The sequence below is a fragment of the Microcebus murinus genome, chromosome X (genome assembly GCF_040939455.1).
Source record: "Microcebus murinus isolate Inina chromosome X, M.murinus_Inina_mat1.0, whole genome shotgun sequence".
Lineage (NCBI taxonomy): Eukaryota > Metazoa > Chordata > Mammalia > Primates > Cheirogaleidae > Microcebus > Microcebus murinus.
Window position 1 is genome coordinate 126,465,518 of NC_134136.1, and position 19,299 is coordinate 126,484,816.

General features: G+C 44.5%; 1 protein-coding gene across 4 annotated transcripts in view; it reads left to right on the forward strand.

The window, feature by feature from the left end:
* The window catches only part of MTM1 (myotubularin 1), a 127,327-nt gene that overhangs the window by 86,372 nt on the left and 21,656 nt on the right, over positions 1-19,299 (forward strand). For all 4 annotated transcript variants that reach the window (XM_012753340.2, XM_012753342.2, XM_012753339.2 and 1 more), the window contains 2 exons: positions 469-654; positions 19,026-19,232. In XM_012753340.2, coding sequence (XP_012608794.1) covers positions 469-654; positions 19,026-19,232 — 393 coding nt within the window. The remainder of the gene's footprint in view (positions 1-468; positions 655-19,025; positions 19,233-19,299) is intronic.

Below are 19,299 nucleotides of genomic sequence, written 5' to 3' on the forward strand. Positions count from 1 at the left end.
CTATCAGACTAGGTCTGACTCCAAAGTCTGTTTTCTTAAAGCATCACATCCTACACTAGTGCTGTTACGAAACCAGGGGTGCCTGTGGCAGCTCCATCTAGCCGTCTCCCCTCTGAAGAGTACTATTACAGCTACAAAATCAATGGACGATGAGGACCTTTCCAAACTTGCCCTTACCTTTCCAAATCCAAAAGAAGAGCTAGTAATTATAGAGCATTTTGAAGATGATTTTTTTCTCATTAATACAGATTCCCTAGGAAATTGCCACCCTTCTGTTCTTTTTTTCTAGCTCAAAGTATGCTAATGTTGAGACCTAAGTGTTGGATAGGAAGTCAAGTCACACCAATTATTTAAATTGGAGAGCTTTTGGTTGAGATTTAGAGGACGAATAACTTCTGAAATATTTGTGTAAGTTACTGATAAAATAGAAAATCCAACTGATTGTTTGAATATTGTGTTGTTTCTTAGGCAACAGGAGGAGGATATGAAAGTGATGATGCCTATCATAATGCCGAACTTTTCTTCTTAGACATTCATAACATTCATGTTATGCGGGAATCTTTAAAAAAAGTGAAAGACATTGTTTATCCTAATGTAGAAGAATCTCACTGGTTGTCCAGTTTGGAGTCTACTCATTGGTTAGAACATATCAAGGCAAGTATTTTTTTTAAAGATTTGTATATATGTAAAAAGAAAGTAATTGTTTTAGTGGAACAGGAATTTCTGAAATTCCTTCAATTTAAAAAAATTGAACACTGACAGATAAACTATTTGTAGTAGGGGACTCTACATTTGACAGTTTTGTGTTTCTTTATAATTTGCATACCTAAATTAAAGATATCATAACATCACTATAGAATTTTTTTTTTTTTTTTTTTGAGACAGAGTCTCACTTTGTTGTCCAGGCTAGAGTGAGTGCCGTGGCGTCAGCCTAGCTCACAGCAACCTCAAACTCCTGGGCTCGAGTGATCCTTCTGCCTCAGCCTCCCGAGTAGCTGGGACTACAGGCATGCGCCACTATGCCCGGCTAATTTTTTTTTTTATATATATATCAGTTGGCCAATTAATTTCTTTCTGTTTATAGTAGAGACGGGGTCTCGCTCTTGCTCAGGCTGGTTTCGAACTCCTGACCTTGAGCAATCCGCCCGCCTCGGCCTCCCAAGAGCTAGGATTACAGGCGTGAGCCACAGCGCCCGGCCTATCACTATAGAATTTTTTAGAGTTTGTAGAGATAGATGTCCCTTCCCATCTTTCAGTAAGAAGTTGTTCAGTCTTTCATGGACATTTATTTTTTTATTTATTTATTTTTTGCAATCACACAAGAGGAAGTTTATTTTCTGGCTAGCCAGGGCCCAAGCCCCAGAGCACCAATGCAGAGGCTACTCTCGCAGGCAAGGACCCCGACCAGAACAACAGCATGCCTTTTATCCCCATGGTGCACAAGCTGCGCACAAGCTGACGCATGGATCATGCGTTGACCTTTAAAATGACTGGTTGCCCACTATTGCCTTTTGAAATAATTGGCGGGTTGGTTCCCCTCTATTGCCTGATGGGCCAGTTGCCCGTGCTTCAATGACCTCATCCCATAATTCCCCCTACAGCAGTGTAGCAAGCAAGCAAAAGTTTGCGGTTAGCTCATTGCCCCACCCAAGTAAATTCCCGACAATTGGAAAAATTCCTCTGCCCTACAAATTCCTCTGCCCTTCCTCTGCCCTATATTCCCCCCTTTCTCTAGGTAGCAGACGAGCACTCCTGCTCGTCCTCAAGGTCTCTTAGGTGCTCTAGTTCTATAGCATTTGACCCTAGCTGCTGATGTTGTTGTAGTACTAGTAGCTGGACAGCGTTTATCCATTCTTTCACAAAAGCTACTAGTCTATTAATTACACACGGCCCGAAAGTAAGGACTAAGATTAGCATAATGAGTGGGTCTAGTAGGGTGGATAGTAGCGTTGTTAACCAGGGGGAACTGTTAAACCAAGACTCAAACCAACCTGCTTACTGTTCATATTCCCATTTGCGGCGGGCAAGCCCTTCCCTGACCTTAGCCATAGATTCTCTAACAACTCCCGTATGGTCTGCATAGAACATTCTTCTATGAGGGCAGCACATAGGGAGGTTAGTAACTTTTCTAGGTGTGAGATTGAATCTTTTATCCTTGCAATATCTTCATCAATGGCTGCCCTCAGAGTATTAAACCCTCTTTGCTGCATTGCTAGAGAAGAGATACTAGTTCCTGCCCCTAAGCCAAAAAGAGTAGCCAGGGTTATGGCTGTGAAGGGCTCTCTTTTTCTTTCAAAAATTAGGTTGATGACTCTTCGCGCTACTATGCCCTCATACATTGTCTCCTCAGTGTGGTATATTATTTTTGGGAACACTAACACCATTATACAGTAATCTTTAGACCCATGTAAGGTTATGGAGTTGGTGGGGGTTCGGGGAGGTAAGTACAGCTGTAGGTCTCCATCCCCAAAACAGACCCACAACAACCAACCCCCACCGTGACCCGTCCATGTTGCCACCCAGTTCAATCCTTAGATGCCACAACCCCAGTCCAAGTCTGTGTCAGCAGTCCTGGGCTGGGCTGCCGCCACCACGCGGATCAGTCTGCTCTTCAGAGGATTCTTCGGGTCTGCAGTTGCTTTCTACTAGTCCTGGCACCGCTCCTGGTCTTTTTTATTAGCAGGTCTCACGTGGGAGTGGTGTATCCAGGTCGCTATTCTATCGACCTTAAGAGCAGTGGGGGTAACAAGAATAATTTGATAGGGGCCCTTCCACCTCGGCTTGAGGGTTCTGCTGTTATGCCGTTTCATCCACACCCAGTCACCCGGCTGGTGTGGGTGAAATGGGTGTCCGGTACCCTCCTCCTCAGGCCGGTAGATAGCACGGAGGGCCGGCCATACTTGACTGTGGACACATTGCAGAGCCCGCACCGCTTGTAACACTTCTTTGGGATGTCCCAGAAGAGCCTCAGGGCTCATCCTAGGAACTACAGGAGGGGGTGTGCCGTACATGATTTCAAAAGGGGTTAAACCCAAGTGATGAGGGGTGTTCCGGGCTCGGAACAGGGCAAAGGGAAGGAGGGTCACCCAGTCTCCGCCAGTCTCCAGGGCCAATTTAGTCAGGGTCTCCTTTATTGTTCTATTCATTCCCTCTACCTGCCCAGAGCTCTGGGGATTATATGCACAATGTAATTTCCAGTCTATCCCCATAGCCTGGGTCAGCCCTTGACTAACCTGACAGACAAACTCAGGTCCATTATCTGATCCTATCCCTTCCGGCAGTCCATACCTGGGGACTATTTCTTCTAATATTTTCTTAGCTACTGTCAAAGCTGTTTCTCCTTTCGTAGGGATGGTTTCTACCCATCCGCAAAACGTATCTACCATGACCAATAAATATCGGTACCCGTATTTTCCCCACTTGACCTCTGTGAAATCCACTTCCCAAAATAGTTCTGGCTGCCTCCCCCTTTCCCTCGTACCTGCGTGGGTCCCTCTGGTCCTCCCCGGCTGCATGACCTGACAGGCTCAGCAACTTTTGACGATGTCATCTGGAACCCGTCCTTGTGACTTGAACCTTAGTTGAGCAGTGTCCAGCAGTTGCAGCATCTTTCTCTTCCCTAGATGTGTGGTCTGATGCAGGTGTTCTAACAGGTGGCGTCCTAAGAGTTCTGGCACTATTAGGCGATGCCCTTCGTCCCGCAACCAGCCATCTTCACTTTTGCTTACACGTAGCTGCTCTGAGGCCCAGACCTCATCTACACTGGAATAGTCCGGCAGAGGAGGCAACTGTCCCATGCCCGGGGGTGGCAGGCTAAGGTGCAGGATGTTTGGCTGCGGAGTGCCTTCTGCAGCCTTCTTAGATTCAGCGTCCGCTCTCCAATTGCCCCGTGCTTCCACTGAATCCCCGCTCTGGTGTCCCGGGGTATGGACTACTGCCACTGCCTTTGGCAGAAAAACAGCCTCCAGTAAGTGGGGTATTTCAGGCTTGTGCTTAATTTCTTTTCCCTCTGCCGTGATGAAGCCCCTTTCCCTGTAGAGGGCCCCATGTATGTGCACAGTCCCAAAGGCATAGCGGCTGTCAGTGTACACCGTCAGCCTTTTTCCTCGGGCCCAGCTAAGAGCCTCCGTCAGTGCTATTAGTTCTGCCTTCTGAGCAGATGTCCCTTGCGGAAAGCATGCCGCCCAGATAAGTTTACCTTGGTCATCTACTATGGCCGCTCCTGCGCACCTGCGTCCGTCCCGGACGAAACTGCTTCCGTCCGTGAACCAGGTCAGGTCGCTACCTGGAAGGGGGCGATCCTTCAAGTATCTATGGGTTGTCTGGGTCTCGGCTAGGATCTCAAGGCAATCATGTTCAGGTGCGGCTGCATCGGGGGTTGGCAGAAGCGTAGCCGGATTAAAGGCAGCAGGGGTCTGGAACTTGATGCGGGATGCGTCCAGCAAAAGCCCTTGGTAATGAGGAGTCAGCCTCGCATTTGTGATCCACCTTCCCGGTGGCTGCTTCAGAACCCCCTCTATGGCGTGCGGGGTGGTGATCTGCAGGTGCTGCCCTAGGATGAGCTTATCAGCGTCTCTGACCAACAGGGCCGTGGCTGCGATGATTCCCAAGCACGCTGGCCACCCCGCCGCCACCGGATCTAGTTTTTTTTTGACAAGTACGCCACCGGTCTCTTTTAGGGTCCCAGGGCCTGCGTGAGTACCCCCTTGGCTATTCCCCTCTTTTCGTCTATGAACAGGTGAAACACTTTTGTAGGATCAGGGAGTGCTAGGGCCGGGGCTTCCAGCATGGCTGCCCTCGGGGCCTGAAAAGTGTCTTTGATTTGCGCAGTTCACTCCCATGCTCGCCCCGCCTTACACCCTTGTTACAGAGGTGGAGCCTTTTCCGCAAACCCTGGAATCCAGAGGCGGCAGTAACTCACCGACCCCAGGAATTCCCTCAGTTCGCGGCATGAGGCTGAAGTGGGTATCTTTAACACAGTCTGCTTCATTGCCTCGGTCAGCCACCTTCGGCCACCTTTTATTTTATATCCCAAATAGGTGACTTCATCCTTGCCAATTTGAGCCTTCTTTGCACTGGCTCAGTACCCCAACTCGCCTAATACTTTGAATAAGTTTTGGTGCCCTCTGGGCAGGCCCGGGGGTTAGGTGCAGCTAACAGCAAGTCATCCAAGTACTGCAGCAGAGTCACCTCTGGGTGATTAGTTCGGTACTCACCAAGGTCATCATGGAGGGCCTGGTTGAACAGGGTAGGCAAGTTTTTAAACCCCTGGGGCAGTCTCGTCTAAGTCAGCTGCCCATGAATTCCTCTCTCTTCTTCCCACCACTCAAAGGGAAAATCTCCTGGCTGCGTGTCGCCACAGCCAGGCTAAAGAAGGCATCCTTTAGATCTAGGCCGGTATACCAAGACAGCGTGGGAGAGAGAGAGCTCACAGAGTATAGGGGTTAGGGACTGTGGGGTGGATATAGGGACCCTTGCATTGACTTCCCTGTGGTCTTGCACAGGCCTATAGTCCTTACCCCCCCCCCCCGTTTCTTCACCGGCAACGGGGATGTTCCAGGCCGACTGGCATTTCCCAAGAATCCCACTGTCCAGGAGTCTCCAAAAGTGGGGCGTAATTCTCACTCTGGCTTCCTGGGACATGGGGTACTGTCTGACTCGGGCTGGCTCGGCTCCAGGTTTTAACTCAACGTAAAGAGGCAGCCAGTGTTTTGCCCATCCTGTGCCCCCTGTCTCGGCCCACGCTATGGGAAATTCACAGAGCCATTGCTCCATGCCTTCCTCTCTGCTTTTTGTGGGCTAGTACAGTCTATATTCATCTGCCTGTGTCAGGGTCAGGATCTGAGTGACCCGGGGGCTGTTGATGAGATTGCCTTTATTATCAGTTATTATTACTCCCTCTTCTTCAAAATGAATTTGAGCCTTAAGCTTGGTAAGGATGTCTCTTCCCAGTAGCGGCGTGGAGAACTCAGGGATGACCATAAAGGCATGACTCACTTGTCCTGAACCCAAATCCAATCTCCGCCGTGTGGTCCACCGGTATAGTTTGGCTCCTGTTGCCCCCTGCACCCAACTGGTCTTACTGGACAATTTTCCTGTATCTTCCGTTAGTACCGAATGTTCTGCTCCTATATCTATGAGGACGCTGACTGTGTTCCCCTCCACTTGCAAAGTTACCCTAGATTCGGGGAGGGGGACCAAACCCCGTCTTCCCTATTCATCTGTCACCTGTCCTGCAACCATGACTTTTTCAGGACCTCCAAGTCTTCGCCCCCCTTTCTTTTTGGGGCACTCTCGGGCCCAATGCCCATGCTCCTTGCAATTGGCACATTGATCCTTCCTAGCCTCTCCTGCCGGGGCCTTTCCCTATCCTCTGACCCTATCTGCCCCCCTCTTGTGGGGACTAGCAGGATTTTCGCCATCTCTCTGTTTGCTTTCCGTGCTTCCCCAGCTTGGAATTTCCTATCTTCTATCCTGATCCTCTCTAACCTCTCTTCTGGCATCTCTCTATTGTTATGGACCTTCTCCGCCACTTCTAACAGGTCCTGCAGAGTCTTCTTGCCTAATCTATCTATTCTCTGCACCTTGCGCCTAATGTGGGGGGCCACCTGATTGACTAACGCCATCATGACAGCGCCTTATTCTCCTCCATTGTGGGATCTATGGGGGTGTACCGCCAGAAGGCCTCTGTGATCCTCTCTAAGTATGCTGCCGGGCTCTCCGGCCCCTGACGAACATCTCCTACCTTGGCCAAATTGGTCGGCTTTCACGCCGCCATACAGACACCGGCCATTAGAGTCTGACAGTAGACCCGGAGACGCTCCCTACCTTCAGCCCCATTGTAGTCCCAAAGCGGCTGTTCAAGGGGAAAAGTTCAGTTGATGGTTCTCGGGTTTGTAGTGGGTCTGCCGTTCTCCCCCATAACCAGCCTCCATGCCTCCCCCTGAATCCTTTCTCTTTCCTCCATTGTTAAGAGCACCTTAAGCAACTGCTAGCAATCATCTCAGGTGGGCTGATGAGTAAAAAGAACAGAGTCTAAAATATTAATTAGGTCTCTCAGATTCTCGGAGATTGGAGTCCGGCAACACTGGCGTCCCAACAGACCGCGGACTGTGTGCCCTCTCCTTTCTGACCTCTTTAACTGCCAGAACTTCCGCCTTTCCCCTCGGGGCAGGTAGGAGGGCCTTCAGCCAGGGTAGCGGGTCTAGAACCAACTCTTGCCAGACCACAGTATAGGGGATCTGATCAGGGTGGCCATGGTGGCCAAATACCACCCCTTTTACCTTTTCGATCAAGGAGGCATCAAATGAGCCCTCCCTGGGCTACCCCACTCCAAACGTGGGCCACTCGGCCTCACAAAGGGTAACAAACTTTCCCTTCTTGACCTCCAGGGACAGGTTGTGTGCCCTTGCCCTGACATCCTTAAAATGGCTCACCAGGATGGACAACAGCGTTGTTAGAGCCTGTGCCATGGCCAGTGGATAATAGGCAGATGTGCAAACCGATATTCTGCAGTTGGGGCACTGGGGACAAGGATCTGAATCCCTAGCCTTTCACACTCCCTACGGAGGTAACGTCTGTGCCCCTCCCGCACGAGCCACTCCTGGCACGGGCGGCAGGAGATACACTGTGTGCTGCCAGCCCATGCAGGGGAATACTCACCTGGAGGTTCTAGTCACCCCTGCTGATCTTTTCGTGGGTCTCCTGATTCCACGGCCCCAGCCCGAAAACCCATGCAACCCTGATGGGTTCTCGGGCTGAAACCACAGAACCCAGAGACTCCAACAAGCCAACGAGAGATGTCACACTCACTCACACACACACAGAAAGCCGGCGACAAACAAAGCAGACAACAGACAAGTGGACAGTGAGGTAAACAGACAACCTAACCTGGTCCGGACCTACTTCCTGGTCTTCTCCTGACCGAGCCCTTGGCTACAAGGTCAGCTCCGGAGTCCCAACGGGGCCAGAGGACGTCTCCGCCTGGCTCCGACCGCTGACCCACTAGTAGTATAGACATTTTGATGATATTGAGTCTGCCGATCCATGAGCATGGTATGGATTTCCATCTGTTTACCTCCTCTGCTATTTCCTTCCTCAGTGTTTCATAGTTCTCCCTGTAGAGGTCTTTTACGTCCTTGGTTAAGTAAATTCCTAGGTACTTTAATTTCTTTGTTGCTATTGTGAAGGGAATTGAGTCTTTGATTTGGTTCTCAATTAGATTGTTGTTGGCGTATATGAATGCCTCTGATTTCTGTGTATTGATTTTGTATCCTGAGACTTTACTAAATTCATTGATCAGTTCCAGGAGTTTCTTGGTTGAATTCTTGGGGTTTTCTAGATACAATATCATATCATCAGCAAACAGTGAAAGTTTGATCTCTTCTGCCCCTATTTGGATACCTTTGATTCCATTTTCATGTCTGATTGCTGTAGCCAAGACTTCCAGCACTATGTTGAACAGAAGTGGAGATGATGGGCAGCCTTGTGTGGTTCCAGTTCTAAGTGGGAATGATTTCAATTTTTCCCCATTCAGTATGATGTTGGCTATGGGTCTGTCATATATGGCTTGTGTCATTTTTAGGTATGTCCCTTCTATGTCTATTTTCTTAAGTGCTCGTATCATGAAAGGGTGTTGAATTTTGGCAAAGGTTTTTCTGCATCTATTGAAAGAATCATGTGGTCTTTGTTTTTGCTTCTGTTTATGTGGTGAATTGCATTTATAGATTTAAGTATGTTGAACCATCCCTGCATCCCTGGGATGAAGCCCACTTGGTAGTGATGGATTATTTTTTTGATAAGCGTCTGGATTCGGTTAGCTAAGATTTTGTTGAAAATCTTTGCATCTATATTCATTAGGGATATTGGTCTGTAGTTTTCTTTTTTTGTTGCATCCTTTCCTGGTTTTGGTATCAGAGTAATATTCGCTTCATAAAAGGTGTCGGGGAGGTTTCCGTTCTTCTCGATGTTGTGGAATAGTTTCTGCAAGATAGGTACTAGTTCTTCTTTGTAAGTATGGTAAAATACAGGTGTGAAGCCATCTGGACCGGGACTTTTCTTTTTAGGGAGATTTTTAATTGCTGTTTCTCTTTCAGCTGTTGAGATTGGTCTGTTCAGGGAATCTATTTCTTCCTGGTTGAGCCTAGGGAGGCTGTGTGTTTCTAGAAATTTGTCCATTTCCTCCACATTTTCCTGTTTGTGTGCATAAAGATTTTTGTAGTATTCATAAATTTTATCTTGTATCTCTTTGGGATCAGTTTTGATATCTCCTTTTTTATTCCTGATGGAGCTTATTAGAGATTTCTCTTTTCTGCTTTTCGTTAGCTTAGCCAATGGTGTGTCAATTTTGTTTATTTTTTCAAAGAACCAACTTTTTGTTTTATTAATCTCCTGAATAGCTTTCCTGTTTTCAATTTTGTTTAGTTATGATTTGATCTTGTTGATTTCACTTCTCCTGCTGGGTTTGGGGTTGGTCTGTTCTTCTTTTTCCAGCTCTTTGAGTCGTTTCATTAGATTGTCTATTTGTGATCTTCTTGTCTTTTGGTTTTAGGCATTTATGGAGATAAACTTTCCTCTCAGAACTGCTTTAGCTGTGTCCCAGAGGAGTTGATAACTTGTCTCTCCATTGTCGTTTTCTTCATAGAACTTTTTTATTTCTGTCTTGATTTCTTCATTTATGAAGTAATCATTTAGTAGGAGGTTGTTTAATTTCCACGTTTTTGTGTAGAAATGTGTGTTTCTGTTAGGGTTGATTTCTAGTTTTATTCCACTGTGATCTGAGAAGGTACATGGTATGATTTCTATTTGTTTAAATTTCTTGAGATTTTCTTTGTGTCCTAGGATATGGTCAATCTTAGAGAATGTCCCGTGAGGTGATGAGAAAAACGTATATTCAGTGGATTTTGGGTAGAATGTTCTGTAGATGTCTGTCAGACCCAATTGTTCTAGAGTTTTGTTTAAGTCCATTATTTCTTTATTAATTTTCTGTTTGGAGGATCTGTCTCGTGCCGTCAGTGGGGTGTTGAAATCTCCGGCGATTATGGAGTTGCTATTAATCCATTTGCTTAGATCCAGTAAGGTTTGCTTTATGAATCTGGGGGCACCTAAGTTGGGTGCATATATATTTAAAATTGTTATCTTTTCTTGTTGGACTGTGCCCTTCACCATTATATAATGACCCTCTTTGTCTTTCACTACTTTTGTTGGTTTAAAAACTAAATCGTCTGAAATTAGAACTGCCACACCAGCCTTCTTTTGGCTTCTATTTGCTTGGAATATTGATCTCCACCCTTTTATTTTTAGTCTATATGCATCCTTGCAGGTTAGATGTGTTTCCTGAAGACAGCACATACTTGGCCTGTATTTTCTTATCCATTCAGCCAGCCTATGTCTGTTGAGTGGAGAGTTTAAGCCATTCACATTTATTGAGAGAACTGATAGGTAAGGTAGATTACTGATCATTCTGTTGGGTTGGATGTTGTTGCTATGATTTCTGTCTTGAGCCATTGTAATATCTGGCCTTTAATATCTTTGGGTCTTGGTTGTTTTTATATTCGTGGGTTATTATTATGATGTTCCGTGCATAACGCTGTTTTAAGTACTTCTTGTAGGGCTGGTCTTGTCTTGGTGAATTCTCTGAGCCTTTGGTTTTCTGAGAATGTTTTTATTTCTCCTTCATATACGAAGCTTAGTTTTGCAGGGATAATATTCTAGGCTGGGCATTGTTTTGTTTCAAAAGAGTGAGAATGGGGCCCCAGTCTCTCCTTGCTTGTAAAGTCTCATTAGAGAAGTCTGATGTTATTCAAATTGGCTTTCCCTTGTATGTTACTTGCTTCTTTTGTCTTACAGCTCTTAGAAGGGCCTCTTTAGTTGATACTTTGGTCAGTCCGATGACTGCATGTCTTGACGTCTTCCTGTTTGCGTTGAATCTCCCAGGGGTCCTCTGAGCTTCTTGAACTTGTATATCAAGATTTTGAGCAAGGCCTGGGAAATTTTCCTCTATTATATCTTCAAACAGCTTGTCCAACCCTTGAGTGTTGTCTTCTTCCCCTTCTTGTAACCCTATGACCCTCACATTAGGTTTCTTCACATAATCCCACATCTCTTGTAGGCTTTGCTCTTTTCTCTTGTTTCTCTGCTCTATTTCTGTGACTGATTTATTTAATTGGAGGGTGTTATCTTCAAGCTCTGAGATTCTTTCTTCTGTTTCATCTACCCTGTTCTTGAGACTTTCCACTGTATTTTGTAGTTCCTTGAATTGATTCTTCATTTCCATGAGTTCGGTTACACTTTTCTTCAATGTGTCTATTTCTTTTCCCATATCCTGGAGACTTTTTGTGATTTCTTTGTGTTGGTTATTGAGTTGTTGTTGCAGCTGGGTGAGTGTTCTTATGATCCACATACGAAATTCCTCTTCTGTCATATTGGTTGCCTGATTTTGGTCGGTGTCTGTTTCTAGGGGGCTGGTGCTCCTCTTTGGGGGTGTGTTTTCCGTTTGGTTCTTCATATTTCCTGAGTTCTTTCACTGATTTCTTCCCATGTTGATCAGTTGTTGTTTCTTTCCTTAGGTTATTGTTTGGGTATTCACACACCTTGTTTAGTTTCTGAGGCGTTAGGTGGTGCCTGTGGGTGAAATTGGACCACTCCCTGTATATTGAGTCAGTGGGTGCCGTGGAAAGGCTGTGCAAGATGCTGTTCCTGTCAGTAGGTGGCGTTTGCTTGGAGGAACAGGCTATGGTGTTGATTTTGAGTCTTGTTATCAGCTCTTTTTCTGGGCGGAGCTGGGTTGGGTAAGCCTGCCCTCAGGCCGTTAGCAGGGGTCAAAGTTCTGTGCTCTGCTTCCAGGGAAAGCTGTCAGGGCGGGGCTGGAATGGTCCCGCTCAGCCTGAGAGTCTGTGTGTGGGGGTGGGGCTGTCTGAGGCCCGCAGTCTGGAGCGGGCCTCGCTTCTTTCCACCCTCCCCAACTCCGCAGCTACTCCTGGGCCTCTGTCAGCAGGCCAGACCACAAGCCACCAGGCCTCCCCGGACTGTGATGCCGGCGGGGAGATTCCCTGCACAGGAACGCCACCTGGGTTGGGCGCACGGCCTCCTCCTGGGAGGAGGGTTGCCCTCTAGGTCGCCGATCCACCCCTGGAGGCACACACACCTCAGTAGGCTGTTCACGTATAACCCTTCTGTGCCCCCGGCAATGCTAGCCCTTGGTGCAGGGGATCTGGTCTGCAGGTCCGACCTCTGGGTCCCAGAGTTCAAACTGTATTCCCACCAGGGAGAGGATTTCCAGTCCCAATTCACCCACAGGGAGCCCAAGCTGGGTCTATGTCTCTCCGCCTCTGAGTCAGCACCGTTCTCCTGGGAACACGGTTCCGGCAGCACCTGGGAGGGCAGGCGGGGTCCCAAAAGGGAAGGTCCCGTTCCCTGGAGGTGCCTCCGGCTGGTGGCTGTATTGTCTCTCTGGGCTGCCGCGGGTAGGGTGGGCGGAGGGGAGGAGGAGGCAATATGGCGCCTGCTGTGCGGCTCGGGTCTTTGCACACGGAGGTGCCCGGAGGAAGTTGGGAATCTGGTGCCACGTCTGCTACAGGCTCACTGTTGGCAGGCGGCGGCGGCGGTCTCTGGGCTGGTGTCCGCAGGTCTCTCCACCCGCTGGGGAGCCCACCAGCAGTCCCGAATGCAGGGGAGGAGAAACAGCAAATCCACCTACCCTTGCCGCTGTTCTCCGGGCTGCTCCAGTGGTCTCAGCCTCCAGTTCTCCTCCGCAGCCTCCTCCCTTGGAGTCTCCCGGAGTCTCAGGTACCCCTCCTTCCGGCCCTTGTCCGCTGTATGCTCGTCTTCTTGCTTCTTTCCTCTAATTTCTGCTAGAATCTGTCTTTTCTGCAGAGACACTCTGTCTGGCGGTGTTATTCGTCCGCCATCTTCTGCTGTCTTCCTGTTTTGATTTTTTTTTTTGTCATTTTGGTTACATTGTATATCTTTGCCTCTCCCTAAGAAGGGTTAGAGTTATGCCCTTCCCTTCCAAAATACTCGCCATCTCCCTAAGATTGGGTCCCCCCACCCCCGAATCCCTGGTGAGCTTTGCCACCATTTGAAAACCATAGTTTTAATCAGTCAGTACCAATTTGATGGCGAGTAGATGTAGGGCCCATTTTCCATGTCTTGTGTTACCTCACTTTGGATAACGGGTTTAAGCTTAATCCAGGATTGCATAAACGGTGCTAGCTCACCATCATTTCTTAGGACAATCCAGCACTCTTTTAAGAGTAAAAATAGTTGAAGCTATCTCAGGGCACTAGCACTTTAGAAGCCATTTAGTTCTGTAAACAAACAGAAAGCCAACTTTAAATAGGTGAATTATTAAGATGGATTATTGTCTGGCAAAATTTTATTTTCCAACTTGATAGGAATCATATTTTTATTTTGCCTGTCTTTCATTTTTTTCTGAATTTATCCTCAAAAATGCAAAAAAAAATTGTGACAACTAAATGTAACGTGGTTTCCTAGATGAGATCTTTGAACAGAAAAAGGACATTAAATAAAACCTAAGGAAATTCAAATAAAGTATGATCGTAATAAGTTTATTAATAATAGGTTAGAGTATCAATATTGGTTTATTAGTTGTGACAAATGTACCATACAATGTGACATACCATAATTGTGACCAGTGTACCATGGGAACTTTCCATAGTACCTTTACATTTCTGTAAATCTAAAACTATTCTAAAATTAAAATTTTTATTTTTTAAAAAAAGATTGTACACTTTTTGTGTGCAAAGTATCATGTTAGATCCTGTGAATGGGAAAAAGGTATAAGATTTTAAGGAGGTTCATATATGGTTGAAGAGATGATATATATGTGTAAAAAGAACCATAATATTCTAAGGTATCATGTGTTAAGGACCAAGTGGGCCTTCATAGCAGAGTCAGTGGAAGGAACAGGCCCTTTGAGATTTGGTGGGACTTGATCTGGCCCTTAAAGAAAGCAGCAGGATAGGGTGTCCATTCTAGAGGAGGAGGACAGCCTAGACCAAATCCCAGGCGCACGTGAGACTGTATTAAGAAGAATAAGGATTTCCGTAGTTGCAGGTTAATCTAGAGATCTGGAAGAAGCCAGACAGACAGGGGCCTTCACTATCAGGTTAGGCTGTGGGGAGGCCCCAGAGGTTTTGGAATATCAGGGTATTTTATGAAAATATTCTGGCAGCTGCTCATAAAATAGATAGGAGAGGGAATAAAGTGAAATCAGATAAAACAGAGCCATTTCAAGAATGCAGAGATGGGGGGTAGGAAAGGCCTAAATTAGAACGTTACCAATGTGAGGGTGAGGAAACTATGAGAGGGACAGAAACAAGATGTTTCCAAGGAGGGGCCTATGATACTTGATGATTAGCGAGGTGCAGTATTTTAAGAAATGAAGATGATGCCAAGAAAGTGAGCCTGGGCAACAGAAAATGATGCCATCGTTTACAGATAAAGGGTAGTCCTGGTCAGGAGCTTGGTCAAGAGAAACACTACGCATTTGTGGTAATGGTGTGCCATCCACCTAGTGGTGTCTACCAGGTAGGTTTTCATGCAAAGTGGAACTCAAAATCTAGGCTTAGGACTGAGATGTCGATTTTGGAATCTGCTTTTGGGCAACAAACTCAGGCTGAGCCCTTTAATGTGGATGCTAAGAGAGAGGATGTATAGGAAGAAGATCAGAGGACTTTGAATGGAGCCTTGGCCATGTTTGTATTCAGGACAGGGTGAGAAGTGGAGCTCAGTGAAGGAGGCATACGAGAAATTGTAAAATCAAAGGAAGATATTGAATGTCGTTAAGAAGAAAGGGCCAGTGGGACTTGAAGGAGGTTTATTTAGAAAGGTCCTTGATTACCTTGAAAGTAGACCATCGTGGATGTCTAGTGATGGGGTAGGGGGAAGAGTTGAGAAAATAGAGGTAGTGAATATAGACGATTCTTCTGAAAAGAGATGTAGTTAAAGGAAGGGGGGACAGGTTGAGGATCCTATGTTTGTGAGAAGGGATTTTCAAGTCATGGGAAGCTTTAGCCTTTTTTGTTGACAGAGAAGAGATTCACTTCAGGAGTTTTTTGAATAATCACACAGGTCTGAAAAGGTAAATATACTTGAATGTTTACAATAGTGGGAAAACATTGGAAACAACATAAATGTAAAAGAAAAGTTATATCTATGTGGCCGCATCCCTCCATCCTCTGTCTCTGTGGACACATTGCCTTCTCCTTTCTGTGTGAAATCTCCTGTCTCCCTCTTATCAGGATTCATGTGATCTAATTTAGGGCTCACCTGAATAAGCCAGAATGATCTCCCCATCACAAAGTTACTAACTTGATCATGTCCACAAAGTCCCTGTTACCATGTTAGGTCGTATTCACAGGTGCCAGGGGTTAGGACCTGGACATCTTTGGTGACCATTATTCAGCCTCCTACACTTTCTTATAGCTGCTGATACAGAAGTGGAATGACCATCACTAACCTGTAGTCTGGTGAAATGGTCTCACCACTCAGTGCATGAAACCAGGGCAAGCATTATATAGTGAGAAGATCACCACCTTTGGCATACCTCCCACCTCTCATTCCAGTCCACTGACAATGCTGCAACAGGGTGGAAGGACTCTATGATGTCTGGAGCTTATATTTACTCTTTGTCCTTTTCAACACTCTTCCCATATGGTCCTTCCTTTTTTAAAGTAACATTATTTTGAGCTCCTTGGATAGCAGCTATGCAGCAGCTAGTGGCAGCTAGCTTTCATTGACCATATGCACAATTTCTGTACTTTATGGGGGAATATCTTTTAGCCCAAGACAAGCTGGTGGGGACACCATTCCTCTCCTCACATTAGTGAGGAAGAAACCAGGGTTATTCGATTGACCCAAAGTACAAGATCTCAAAAGTGGTGGAAGAGGTTTCACACCCAGCACCTCGGTCATGGTGCCCGGTACTCTTTACCACTGCAGTGTGTCCTGCCTGATGGCTGCTGGTTTTCCTCGTCAGTCACAAGTGCATCAGGTGATTTAAGAGTTTTCATTGATGGGTTTTTGAAAATCTGATTTAGTTTCATTAGATAATTATAGCTGTTCTTGTCAGAAGTGATTGTGGGAATTCATACTTAATTAGAAAACATCTAATATTTTTGCAAAATAATTGACCAAGATCGAGTGCCTTTTTATTATAAATGAGAGAAGTTCTGGAGTGAGAGTTGCCCTCTGAAAAATGTGTTAGGATCCCAACTTCATTAAATTGGACTCAAGTGATCCTAGTATATCGCCATTGCTTCTCAATAGTCCTTTCTGAAGTACCTCAAATTAAAATTGTAAACAGGATTTCAAAGAGAATACTTAAAATGCTTGAAGAAATGAACTGCTGTAGTTATTTTAGGAGTAATGAGTTTTATACAAGTAATTGATGTGCCAGTCATCCTCAGGTCCCCTAACCTTTCCTTCTTGGCACTACTTTGTCCACTTATCTTTATTTACTATTAATGTAAAACTAACAAAATTATGTTTCTTTTAAAATTGTCTATACATCAGATCTTTCACTTGGTCTGACTTTTCCTTGAATTAGTTAAAATAAATGAGTATTTCAATTTCCTTGAATTAGATAAAGTGACCATAATGTATGTGTCTGTTGCATGGCTGTTAGAGTTTTTGGAGCTCCATGGAATGTCTTTTAAAAATCAACTCAAAACAACATAATATATGCAAATGGTTGATAAGCATGTGAAAAGATGGAACCTCATACACTGCTTGTGGGAATATGAAATGATATAATCACTTTTGAAAATAGTTTGGCAGTTTCTTTAAAAATTAAACATACGTTTACTATATATGATCCAGCCATTTCACTCCTAGATATTTATCTAAGAGAAATGAAAACACTATATCCCTTTACAAATGTGTATGCAAAAGTTTACAGCATTATCATAGTAACCAAATGCTAAAAACAATCAATTGTCTATCAGCCAATGAATGGGTAAATGACATGTGGTCTGTTCATACAATGAAATGTTATTTGGCCATAAAATGGAATGAAGTACTGATACATACTACAACATGGATGAACCTTGAAAACATGCTAAGTGAAAGAAGCCAGACACTAAAAAACCACCTAGTGAATGATATTATTTATGTAAAAATTTTAGTAAAGACAAAGGTATAGAGACAGGAAGCAAATAAATGGTTGTCTGGGGCTGAAGGTGGTCCTAAGGATTGACTTTAGATGACACAGGAAACTTTTTGGGTGATGGGACTGTTCTACAGCTGGATTGTGGTGATAGTTGTACAACTGTATAAATTTACTAAATCTTATCCAACTACCACTCTTACGATGGGTAAATTCTACAGGGTTTATAAATTATACCTCTAAATACCTGAATCATCAAAAAATGACATCATAGCAATGACTCATTATATACACCAATTTAGTGATACTTCTACGTCTCAAATTTTTACTAAAATGGTATCAGTTTATTAGGTCATTAAATATGAAATGTCTGATTTTGAATTAAAAGTATAGTATATCTCAAACAAGAAGCAGTACAATTAATCAAAATGGTTCACCTTTATGTCATGACATCAAAAGAAAGGCAAGCTTCAAGATGATTTCTCTTCTGACGCTTGTTTAATTCATGCAGAAGGAACCCATCTATCCAGCAGCTTTACCTTGCCTGTTTGTGTCCAATGGTCCAATATTGTTGGAATAGTAACAACAAACCTTGTTGCTAATTCACACATAGGTTCAGATGGATTTGCTTCCACTACAGCTTTCAGCTCATCATTATCCACCTTGGTTTCAGTTTGCCCATGTGGCTCACTTTCAAGATTAAAATCACCAGAAGAGAACTTCTCCAACTATCAATGTACTTTGTGTTCATTAGCCACATCCTTCCCAAACACTGAGTTGCTATTTCAAGCTGTCTGTGCTGTGTTGGTTCTACGATGGAAATGATATTAATAAATAACATGAAGTTTTGGCTTATCCATGGTTTTACAAAAATTGCTCTTAAAAAATTTGAAAGATAATCATAAACCAAAACATGCATTTGAAAGACTGGGGATGTACCTTCATGATAAAAACAACAACAAAAAAATACCCACCCAAGAAGTGTCAAAGTGCAAAACATCAGAGATATCAACTGTCAGACTTAATATTTAAGGAAATCAGACATTCCGTATTTAATAATCTTAATATCTTTAGGATAAGTATTCTGCCATTTATGAGCCAAATGAGGATTCATGTTTTGTTAATTTAAAGGCCAAAAGATGATTTTCATTGTATCAGAACTTTATGGTCTAGATGGAACCTGTTGGGCCAGTGATTTTTTTTTTAATATGACATTGTTAAGGGTTGAATTGTGTCCCCCAGAATTTCATGTGTTGAAGTCCTGACGCCCCCTCAAAGTACCTCATAAAGTGACCTTATTTGGATAATAGAGTCTTTCTAGATGTAATTAGTTAAGATGAAGCTGTAATTGAGTAGTATGGGCCCCTATTTTGATATGACTGGTGTCTTTAGAAATTTGGACACAGGGAAAATGCCATGTGAAGACTGGAGTTAAACTGCCATAAGCCAAGGAACAGCCAGAAGCTAGGAGAGAGGCCTGGAAGAGATCCTTCTCTAGCACCTTCAGAGATTAGCATGGCCGCCCAGCAACTTAATCTTGAACTTCTAGCCTCCAGAACTGTGAGACAATAAATTTTTATTGTTTCAGCCACCCAGTTTGTGGTACTTTATTATGACAACCCTAGCACACTGTTACAATCACCTCCATTAAAATAAGTTTAAAATGCAGTTTGGCTTTTGGTTTTGTTTTTTAATACCTAGACATGTTCAAATGCAGTGTTTATAGAGGAAGATCAACAGATCCTCCAGCTCCTGGTATTTCATTTTTATAAATCGTTCTGTTCTAGATATTAACTGATGTTTTAAAGCATGACTTTTTCTACGTTTAAAAACTATACTTTCAAGTTTAAACAGTATCTTATAACTCCCTACTGTCTCACATATTTTTCTTCACTAGCTTGTTTTGACAGGAGCCATTCAAGTGGCAGACAGAGTTTCTTCAGGGAAGAGTTCGGTGCTTGTGCATTGCAGTGATGGATGGGACAGGACTGCTCAGCTGACATCCCTGGCCATGCTGATGTTGGACAGCTTTTACAGGAGCATTGAAGGGTTTGAAATATTGGTACAAAAAGAATGGATAAGTTTTGGACATAAATTCTCATCTGTAAGTAAACAGTAAAGCTAAAACAATCAGATCAATGCCACTTGGGATTAAAAAAACTAGTTGTTAA